Source organism: Megalops cyprinoides, chromosome 2 (assembly GCF_013368585.1).
Source record: "Megalops cyprinoides isolate fMegCyp1 chromosome 2, fMegCyp1.pri, whole genome shotgun sequence".
Taxonomy (NCBI): domain Eukaryota; kingdom Metazoa; phylum Chordata; class Actinopteri; order Elopiformes; family Megalopidae; genus Megalops; species Megalops cyprinoides.
This window is the reverse complement of record NC_050584.1, coordinates 29,544,068-29,555,093: the sequence shown is the minus strand read 5'-3', so window position 1 is coordinate 29,555,093 and position 11,026 is coordinate 29,544,068. Positions and strand designations below refer to the sequence as shown.

The following is an 11,026-nucleotide window of genomic DNA, read 5'->3' as shown; positions in this document are numbered from 1 at the left end:
GTCTCCGATTGGACAAATTTCGCATTGTAAATCGCGCTGCGACAGTTGTCCAACCACAGCAGCGCAAGGGCTTCTCAGCTTCTATCCACCCGTAGTGCCGCTTTCTAAGACTGGGAACACCCTCTGCTCAACAGGGGACTGTTCATTCACGCCTCGCGGGTTGGAAAGATGTAGGGAAGTTTTCATATTTAACAGATGATCCTATGTCACTGCTCTTTTTCCTCCATACATGACCGAGGTCTGATCGAGGGGCAGGCAGGCAGATCTCGGATCATGATCCCATTGGGCCTCGGATTGTCGAGTAACTCAACGAGTCTCCGCCCACTCTCCGTGTCAGCTGATCGTTGAATGCGCATGTTACAAAACAAGATACAGGCTGTCCACTTTATTGGAAATACAGTAAGCAAGTACTGGAAGATTTATGACCATTGAGATATTTAATATAGTGAATGGTCATGCATGTAGTAATGTTAGCTACATTAGAGTATGCCGTCTTGTGATTTGTCTTCCTTTTGAGCGCTTCTAATGCAAGACGAGACTGACACAGAGTGAGTATGGAAAGTCCTCTTGGCACGCGTTGGCAATTAACTAGCCTGCAATGAGGTTACGTTCATTCAGCATTTATGCCACTTACAACAGAACATTTAATGCTATTTGTAAGACGTGTGAGGATTTTGGGTGTTCATGAAACGAGCATGTGTTCATAAGCGAGTTACTCTATTTTGTTGGTTATGACTATTGAGGACTGTTATAAAACTGTACTGAGCGTTCCTGCACTGCAGGCGGCGCTATTGTGCAGGTTACAAAATTGTGCTCCAGCAGCTTGTCAGATGGGCAGTGCCACCGTGATGGAAATCAACATGCAGTGTGTGGCTACCTGCGTTCGTACTGTGTCTTTCAACTGCCCTTTGTTAAGTAACAGTTTCTCTTCATTTTGTGTTTAAGCAAGTCATGAAATAGTGTTCGATAGTCGTTTTTCCTTTTTTTTATTATCAGCTGAAAAAATGAGAAATCGTGTGTTTAGGTACCAAATCCAATTAGTTTTGAAGTAGTTGCAGAGTTGCCAAAGGGATTTTGAACATAATCTGTTACAACTGCCACTGTATAAGCTAATTAAACAAATTCTACCCTGACTTCCAGGTTAACGTGCACAGTGCCGGTGCGACATGTAACAACTTTTACACCCTTTTACACCCTATTATACAGTACAGTTTCATTAACAACAGACTACAACAGACCTTTTCCAGTGAAGCAAGTTCCAAGTGCTGTAAACATACAGTAGCAGTGCTGTGCTGCTACTTGCTTGCCAGTAGTACTCTGTGTGCAACACTACTGCTGCTGTTTTAATTGGATACTGCTTTACACTTCGCTGTGGTGTTAAGGGGTTGTGGTATCTCTTGGGCCCGTGTGTTTTTTGTGTTCAGGGCTGACTCAGGGTGGAGCTGGTTGCCGTCTTGGAGACCGACCTCAATGTCTCTCCTGAAGAGCACAGAGGCAAAGATCCTGGCCTGTGAGTCCTCTCAGTAATTGGTGCTTTTGTTGCAGTAGAATGGCTGTAATCCTCCACTCATAGTCTTCTGTTTGCATTGGTTGCATTTGTTTTATGTGAATCGCTAATAGGATGGTGCATTTTAAGCAATTTGATGTGTCAGTATTCTAGGACCCTCCTGTGCACAAACGAACACACACACACGCACGTTAACACAGCACAGACTCTTAAATGCTTTGGGCCCAAAACATCATCATCCTCACTGGTCATATTCTCTTCACCTCCTTTATATTTCCTGTGCTGTTGGCTGTTAGCGTTCCTCACCCTTTTGGAGGAAGTGCGGGCTGTGTGTTGAGACACAGACCAGGCTTGCACTAACCTCACAGTGACCATTTCACACAGTTAGCTGTCAGTGGGAGTTTGCGTGCCCACAGACTTGCTTGAGGTTTTAAAGGAACCATTTATGAACGTCTGTGTTTGGGGCTGTCTGAGCTGTGCTGTCTGAGGTCTAAATAAATCACAAAATAATGACAATACAAGACCATTTATTTTTCTTGTTAAGTAATGCACCTTAAAAGTATCATAACTAAATACACATTTAAGTTTCATATTACTTGTTCAGCAGCACACACACACTTTAGCACTTATGAAACTTCTTTTCTTTCTGTCCAAATAACACCTTATTGCAGAGGAGAGCAGTCCTCTCACACAGTTTCAGAATACAAAATGCATATCAACCAGTAATCTCATTTTATTTAGAGTTCTCATTCCCACTGATATCATCATAAACGAGAATGAATAAAACAATGAATTCTTCCCTCTTTTGAAATTAACAAGTCTTCAAATACTGGTCCATTTAATGAATTAGCCATCTTGTCTTTGAAGATTTGAATCTGTGAATATTTGGCTCATCTCTAGGATGTATATTTCAAGTGTACATTAGTCCCTGGTTTTTACTATCATCTGTGAATGAATACAGGGTATGGAGCTTAAAAAGAATATTTTACCCAGCCCACCTTCTTCTGCCCCTTGTAGTGGACAGTAGTAGGATTGATTTGAGAGTATGTTTGGTCCGTGTGGTGTAGCGGTTAGCCAGGTGTGTGTTAAACCGTCCCCGTCTCACTCCCAGGTATTCAGAATGACCTCTGGGCTCGTTTTGTCACCCTGCCCACCCAGGACAGGATATGGACGCTCACTGTGACTAACAGGAACTTCCGCAAAGCTGCTGAGCAGGGTAATCCCTCCCATTCTGCCTGCCCCTTTCCAGATTCTCCCTCTCTCCCTCTTTCTCTCTGATTTTCCTTCATAATCTCTCTGTCTGTTTCTTTCTCTGCCTCTACCTCAGTGTGTGTATATGCAGTATCACTTTCTATCAGTGCAGTGTTAATGTACTGCAGTGTCCAGTCAGTCAGTGTATATATACTGTATCAATCTCTCTCAGTGCAGTGTTAATGTACTGTAGTGTGTAGTCACTGAGTGTGTATATAGTGTATTAGCCCTCTCTCTCAGTGCAGTGTTAATGCACTGCAACATCCAGACGGTCAGTGTGTGTGTATTAACCCTTTCCCTCCCTCTGCCTCCCTGCCCCAGTCTCTCAGACCCCTCTGGTGATGGTGCACGGGTTCGGGGGCGGGGTGGGGCTGTGGATCCGGAACCTGGACCCTCTGTGCCGGTCTCGGCCCGTCATCACCTTCGACCTGCTGGGCTTCGGCCGCAGCTCACGGCCTCACTTCCCCTCTGACCCCACCCAGGCCGAGGAGCGCTCCGTCTCCTCCATCGAACAGTGGAGGCAGGCTCTGGGCCTGGAGCGCATGATTCTATTGGGCCACAGTCTGGGCGGTTACCTAGCGACATCCTACGCTATCCAGTACCCTGAGAGGTGAAGGAAGTGGGGATGGTGTTTCTGTTTTTGCCTTTGGCCTTTTAGTGTAGAATATGCAATGTATGACAGAAGATTCAAGAGTCCCTCTGGCTCTCTCTGTCTCTAATCCTCTCCCTGTCTCTTTCACTCTTCTCTCTCTTTTCTCTCTCAGTTCAGTTTAGGTCAATTTAGTAGAACATTATTCGCAGGACAAGCAAAGTGTTAAAAGTAAGCATAAAAGAAATCACATGTTTGTATACATCATATACAAGGATGCTTTCATTGAGACATGTGCGTATACATATGCACACATGCACACAAAGACTCATACATACATACATATGCACCCATACATGCATACATACATATACTTACATACAGTATATACTAGTTACAAAGGAGAATGTTTGTTGTTATGTAGTTGTTAAACAACAATTATACAGTAAATTACCAACAATTACATGTAACAAGCAAACGTATTTAAACTTATTTTAAAAATCTCTTGACTCTTGACTCCTGCAGCACAGGCTGTCGTATGGCTGTGATATACATCCACACAGTGAGCTGCTAGCAGGGCTTTGGGCCTTTCTATCAGCACAGCTAACATTTTCTCTGTGTCCGTCGGGCTTGTGGAGCTGCGGTGGACAGGTGTAATCTTTTTAATGAATGTCTCCCTTGCATGGGAGTAGTTTTTGTATTTTTAAATGAAGTGGATCTATGTCTTGAGCTGTCTAATTTCGTCTTGTTTCTGTCTTCTGTGACTTGCCAGGTTTGCCTGTGTTGTAGCTAAGCGGTGATCACTCATGTGATATTTGGTCAGGATCTGGCTCTGCTTTGCGTTTTTGCCTGTGGTTAGATATCCTGCCAGGGTGTAATGTCTTCTTAGGGTCAGACAGCACTGTTTTGTTCTCTGCTTTAGTGGGTGTTTTCCAATGTCCCAGACAAACGTATTTGAAGTGTTTTATAATTTAGTTTTGTCTAATCAGAATTGTTCTCTCTCTCTTTCTTCCTCCTTCCATCTCTCTATATGTATCCAACCATTCCTATCTTCCTCTCTCCCCCCTCTCTCTCTCTCCCTACCTGCCTTCCCCTTCTTCCTTTTGTCTCTCTCTTCCTCCCTGCCCCCCCTCCTTCCTTTCGCTGTGTCTCTTACCTTCTGTCTGCCAGGGTCAGTCACCTCATCCTGGTTGACCCCTGGGGTTTCCCGGAGCGGCCGCAGCCTTTGGCCGAGGGGTCAGAGGGTCAGGGATCGGAGGTGAAGCGGCCTGCCCCTCCTCGCTGGGTGAAGGCGATGGCGTCGGTACTCACCATGTTCAACCCCCTGGCTGTCATCAGAGCGGCGGGACCGTGGGGTGAGGGTGCGGGTGTGGGGTTGGCCTGGGGCAGAGAGAAGGACAGGAAGGAGGGGGAGGAAGGGTTGGAAATTAAAATGTACATTTCACACAGTTAGGCTGAAGTGGTTTTAATGTGAACCTCTCCTTCCCTCCCTCTCTCTCTCTCTTTCTCTCTCTCTCTCTCTCTCTCTCTCTCTCTCTTTCTCACTCTCTCTCTCTCTCTCTCTCTCCCCTCTCTTTTTAGGCCCAGGGTTAGTGAACAGGTTCCGCCCAGACTTCAAGCGAAAGTTTGAGGACCTGTTTGATGATGACACCATGACACAGTACATCTACCACTGCAACGCCCAGAGTCCCAGGTACACACTGTAATCCTGCTGGCACCGCTGTAAAGGTGTGAAAGCTATGCCACAAACTGGAAACTGCAAGTGATTGTTTTTACACATTACATTACCCTGTTTTTCTTCAGATGGTTCTGTCCAGAGGACAGAGGCACAGACATTTGTACGTTATCGAGTGGATATTTACTGAGGCATTTCAAGATAAGCACTATGCTCAAAAGTACGCCAGCAATGCCTCACCTGAAAAGTGAGCCTGAGAGTTTTGGGTTGAAGCCCTGGAGCCCTGCTCCTCACCGCCACACTACCCTGCCTCCGGCCACCTCGTCTTTTTGCCACACAGACATAACAGTAATGAAAGAGAATGATTATGCTTGGTGTTATTATGCCCCACACCACTGCAGACCCACAACAGCACAGGGGCTCTTCAGTGGTTCCTGAACCCAGACTGTCCTCTCTCCCAGCACTGCCATCCTCAGAGCTACAGGACCTTCATTACTGATGGTCACTGTTATAGCACATTGATGCTACAGTGTATCTTAAGTTGCAGGTATGCCAGTGTAGTTACACTGCAAATAGTTTGGTAACAGTAAAGTCACTGAATGCCATTACACAGTAATTACATTGTAATTGTTGTTTACAGTTTAAGTACACTGGTGTACTGCAGATTTGTGTGAAGTGTAACTTTTATATCTGCTTTTTTATGCTGTCCCTTCACAAAGGCAGATGTGCGTATGAGTTTGTTGATTGTTGTCCTAGTTTTATACAATGACACTGTTTCGCTTGTGGTATGGTCTATTTTAATGTTTGTACTACCATACATCTACGTTATTATATACACTGTGTGAGCTGCTCTGGATAAGGGTGTGTGTTAAATGGCTAAGGAAAAATACTTCTGATAACTGTGGGTGTGATGGGCCAGTGCAGACTGCTGACTGTAGGTCAGTGTGAAACACACACATCATTCAGACTCAGTTCCTGCATTTTTTTCTGCTGTTTTCCTGGCATAATGTTTTCCCATATAAAATATCTATGTAGAATTACTAAAGCATTACATTACGTTATTGGCATTTAGCAGATGCTCTTATTCAGAGTGACTTACATTGTTTTTACAATGTTGTCCATTTGTACTACTGGATATTTACTGAAGTAATTGTGGATAAGTATCTTGCCCAAGGTTACAGGAGCAGTGTCCCAGCAGGGAATTGACCTGGCAACCTTCTGGTTATGAGTCCTGCTTCTCAACCACTATGCTACACTGCCGCCCGAAGCAGAGTTTCAAAATATAAAATATATTATACAAGAACAGCCTAACTGTACCCTATTCTTCTCTCTCCCTTTTTCCCCCTTTCTCCTCCTCTCTCCTCTCTCTCTCCGTCCCTGTCCCCTCTCTCTGTATTTTCCCCTTCCTCTCTCCCTCCCTCAGCGGGGAGGTGGGTTTCCGGGCGATGTCAGAGTCTCTGGGCTGGGCGAAGAGGCCGATGCTGCAGAGGGTGCACCTGCTGCCCCCCTCCCTCCCCGTCACCCTGCTGTACGGAGCACGCTCCTGGGTGGACAGCTCCACTGGGCTCAGGGTGGGCCAGCTGCGGCCCCACAGCTACACCAGCGTAGTGGTGAGGACCCGGGGGGGGGGAGGAGGAGAGACAGAGAAAAAGGGAGAGGGAGGGAGGGAATATATCACAACTGAGCCACCACTGTTAATTGTGTATTTTCAGTAGATTAGAGGGAAGTAGAGAGAGGTGGAGAAATATAAGAAGTGGAAGAGGATGTTCATAAAGGAGGGCACTCGTGTAAACAAAGGGTCATTTGCTACAAAGGTGCCTGAAAGATGGATGCATATAGGAACAGGGGCAGTTACAGTCTGAAGGATATGCTTTCAGTCATCATTTCATACATTATTTTAATTTCTCTGCCCCTACCCTTTTCTCTCCCTTTCCCCCTCCCTCTCTCTTCCTGCCTACCCTGCTCTTTCCCTTTCTCACTCCCACCTTCCCTCCTTCCCCCTCCCTATCTCTCTTCCTCTCTGTCTCTGTCTCCCTCCCTCTCTCTCTCCCTCTCCCTCTTCCTCGCTCTTCCCCTCTCTCCGTCTCTCTCTTCCCCTCTCTTTCTCTCAGGTTATAGAAGGAGCATCTCACCATGTCTATGCGGATCAGCCTGAGGAGTTCAACAGAGTGGTGCAGAATATATGCGACAGTGTGGACTGAGTGTGTGTGTGTGTATCTGAATGGATGTGTGTGTTTGTCACTGATTTATATTAACTATATTATATAGATTATTCATCTATATTTATTACATAGTAATAACAACGATTAACTGGACTGGCTAGTGCTCGATGAGGTAATCAGGCAATTTCAGAGACTCCATCCATGTGTTCTTGTTGGATCCAATGTCAGGGAGCTAATCCATTTATGATAGAGGTCAGAGGTCAGAGGTAGGCATCAGAGTTTGTGTGTGTGTGTGTGTGTGTCTGTGCGTGCGTGCGTGTGTGCGTGTGTGCATGTGTGTGCGTGTGTGAAAGTGCAGAACAGGAGAAAGAGGAAGGATCAGCTAGATGACTATAGGTAGCAGTAATGGGGAGGATGGTGAGATGGCCTGGATGATACTCAGAGATGTCAGAAAGCCTGCTGTCATGCCTCACCTCTGAAAGATGCACAGATGGTATGACTGCACGCTGAACGGTCTGTTCAACTTTTGCGAATTAAATTTAATGAATATATATTGATAGCCCTATGTGTGGATTTTTGATTGTGCACACATAGCGTGTGACCAGAAAGCTGGTTAACTGCAGAGTTTAACTCAGGTCCTGCAAGGTATCTCTTACATGCACACACACATGGACACACATACCATTCATTTTATTGCGTATTAATAATGTCTAATTAATAATAATAAGTGTTTGTTGGCTGCTGTATCTGTTGTCCATCTGTATCAGAACAGCAGAATGCCGCCCCCTGCAGTCTTCAATGGTTGCTAGTCGAAAGAGGGAACAGAAGACCAGGTTTGTTCTAACTTGAATGAATGTAGTCCCGACACTCGGGAATCTCAAGGGGGAGCAGGGGACAGCTGCAAAAGGTGCAGTGAGCTGTGAATCAGGTGCACAGATCTGCATGTTGAGCCTGAAGAGGAGGGAGATGCCAGTAAGCCCTCACCATGCACCATGTGGCGCTACCGAGCAGCAGAACAACATCACCTACCCTCTCACATTTCTGTGAAATACTCTATGATCCAATACACATGTCAACGACTCATTTATTGTGTTATCACTCTAAGTTAAACGTCGTTTCCTTTTTTGGCCAGGGAACAATCCCCCTTGCACATAGGTTTATTATCAGGACAGGACTTTGTGGGTTTCACTGTTTGCAGGGGGTCTCTGGAGCATGGCCCCAGGGAATGGGGACTGTCTGCTGCATGAGCAGGGACAACAGCTGCTGAGAGTTGCTTATGAACGGGGAAGCATCACTGTATCAGAGCCGCATGAGAGTGGAAGCGTGTCCATGTAAAATCACAGGAGTGTTTAAGCCTCCGTGCTGGGCTTTCACAGCTCCCAGGGAAAGAGATGAAAGAGTTGTAACATGTCATGGCACCACTGTCTCCAGCAGAGGGCAATACAGGCCACAGCCAGCAGAGAGAAAGCACAGTCATAATATAGCTGATGACTGTGCTTGCTATGGGTTTGATGGCTTGGCAGCCAAAGAAATCTAGCTACCACGCTAATAACGTAATAAAATAAGTCAAGTCAATAAAATACTGTCTAAACACAAATCTGTGTTATGCTTTTGTGGTGTGTAAAGATCAAAATATTAACCCGTTTTTGCCAGTTTGACATTTCCTGTAGTAGAATGTATGCTGATCAATATGCTACAACAACAGCATTTAATCTAATTTTCACATATATTATGCATGTCTCTTAGCAGCCTGTTGAGTGCAGGGGCTCCAGAATATTTGCTAGTTCCAGAATGTGTGTTTGGTAGTTATCAAAATTCCAGGGTATGTTCTATTAGTTTTGTGCATGTGCATATTTGAACACATTCTTCACAGTATCCATTCACACAGGTGAAGTTATTCAGGTCAACCACTTTGCTCAGGAGTAAGGACTGCCTGCCTGGGATTCTTCTGGTTACTGGCCCATGCCCTTCACCTCCACACCACACTGCTAATATTAGCATAACTGCCACTGTAACCGAATGCTTTTACCTAAGGTTACATTTATGTTCTCTCATTTAGCAGATGCTGTTATCCAAAGTGAGTAGTACAAAGTGTGTCTGATAAAATAGCATGAAATGTTGTACAAACAAGGACACAGTCAGCCATATTATAAAGTGTCAGTGCCAAACCCAGTACTCAGATCACGGGCAGCTTTTGGTTCAACACAGAAGAGCAACACATTATCTCAGTTATGTTTTATGCAAATAATTTCAATCAGCAAAACTACCCCATAAAAACTACACGTAAGAGAAACTAGAGAATACAGTAGGGTAGGGAGACTGTGGTTTGGACATCTTCAGTTTCTGTTTTCTGACTGACAGCCAGCGTAATTATGTCACACAGGAGATGAGCACGCTATGTCCTTGGGTGTGGCAGTGGGTTCCGCTGGCTTCTCTCCCAGAAAGACAGGTAACTACCTGAGTCTTAACGATCACAGCGTCCGTTAAACCCACTCAGCCCTTAGCTCCCCTCCCTACCCTTTAGATCATTAGCCTGTGAAAGAGACCAGGGAAACCGGCTGGACTGGGGCCTTCCAGGACCGGGACAGAGCCGTCCTGTTCTGAGACGTGCTTGTTTTTGTTAGCGGTACTGGGTGCAGCTGTTGCTTGTAGCCTGGTAATGGGATTCCTGCAGTTTAAGAATCATGCCCTCGTACGCCTCAGCATTGAGGGCATTCCGGTGCGTCTCTGTAAATAGCACCTACACATTACTGCAGTAGATGGCTGTTACCCAGCCACACAGGACTGCTCTGATCATGCAATCAACGGAATGAAGACATCACAGAAACCCCCCGGGAGTGAGTGGCAGGGATGCTTGCCATGTGGAGAGAGTGAAGACGGCCATGGTCTGCTTTGGAGCCCACAGGAAACAGTTGTATTAAGGGCCAGTTGCAGCAGTTGTATAGGCAGGGTAACGTCAGAGACATAGCCAGGTAGTGGTAGTACTCTGGGCTGCAGTGGTGGATGGAAGTCTAATAGGAATAGAATAGGGAATAGGGGCAGCAGTAGCAATAAGCCTGCTAGTAGTAGCACTGTGAGTAGCAGTATGGGGTAATAGATTAAAAGCACCAAGACTTGGGGCAGCAGTAGCAGTGATTATTTTCTGTTGATTTATTTTCTTCAAACATAAGGAAGTAGCAAATTTGTGTATTTTTCCCCACTCTTCCATTCAGTCAGTAATGTTTTGTTCTCCCCACTTTAAATCTTCTGAGGTAGACATGTTTGTGAAATATGACTTTTGCTCAGGGTGATGTGTAAGGTCAGGATTCGTAAGCACCAGTATCTTATTTTTATGCTCTTTGGGAAAACACTGCAGGTCCGTTCAGAGTCAGCAGAGGTCAGTGTACAGCATGCGCACGCCAATCCAAAATATGAGTTTGGTGAACAACTGAGATCAAACCTAACCAATCAGGAGCTGGGTTGGAGTGAGGAGCCAGAGGGTATGCTGCAGGGACTGACACCCAGGCTGGGAAACACAGCTCTAAACAAACAAATAAGCTCCCGTCAGTCCTTCCAGTCCTCTCTTTTCACACCCTGAAACCTGCTCGAACCTGCAGCAGAGAGAGAATCATGGGGATTCTTCTGTGCCAGCCTCTCACACAGAAACAACAGAAACGAGACCTCTCGACCCTATTACAGAGACCCGTTGGACCTGTAAGTCAACGTGTCGTTGTCACGACGATGGAGGCTATTGACTGTTACTGCTGGTGACTGTTATTGTAAGGACTTGTTAGCGAGACAGCCTTTTTCAGCAGGGTGTCATTCAGAGTGACAGCGGTGCTGTGACAGCCCTCTCTCTGCGA

The 11,026-nt window shown here is 45.7% G+C and overlaps 1 protein-coding gene across 1 annotated transcript; it reads left to right on the top strand.

Moving 5' to 3' along the window:
* The first annotated feature begins 365 nt into the window (after positions 1 to 365).
* On the top strand, positions 366 to 7,495 carry abhd4 (abhydrolase domain containing 4, N-acyl phospholipase B). Its single transcript, XM_036517743.1, has 8 exons — positions 366 to 548; positions 1,425 to 1,510; positions 2,619 to 2,723; positions 3,080 to 3,368; positions 4,518 to 4,702; positions 4,929 to 5,040; positions 6,446 to 6,632; positions 7,134 to 7,495. Exons 1-8 carry the CDS (start codon positions 526 to 528, stop codon positions 7,221 to 7,223), a joined length of 1,077 nt encoding a protein of 358 aa, XP_036373636.1. The 5' UTR covers positions 366 to 525; the 3' UTR covers positions 7,224 to 7,495.
* Positions 7,496 to 11,026: the final 3,531 nt, after the last annotated feature.

Bases quoted from the DNA above. Each gene is read 5' to 3' on its own strand.
- abhd4 (XM_036517743.1), top strand. From the start codon at position 526: ATGCAAGACGAGACTGACACAGA. The intron at 3,369-4,517 runs GTGAAGGAAGTG...TCTGTCTGCCAG, and splicing joins GCTATCCAGTACCCTGAGAG to GGTCAGTCACCTCATCCTGG. The intron at 6,633-7,133 runs GTGAGGACCCGG...TCTTTCTCTCAG, and splicing joins ACAGCTACACCAGCGTAGTG to GTTATAGAAGGAGCATCTCA.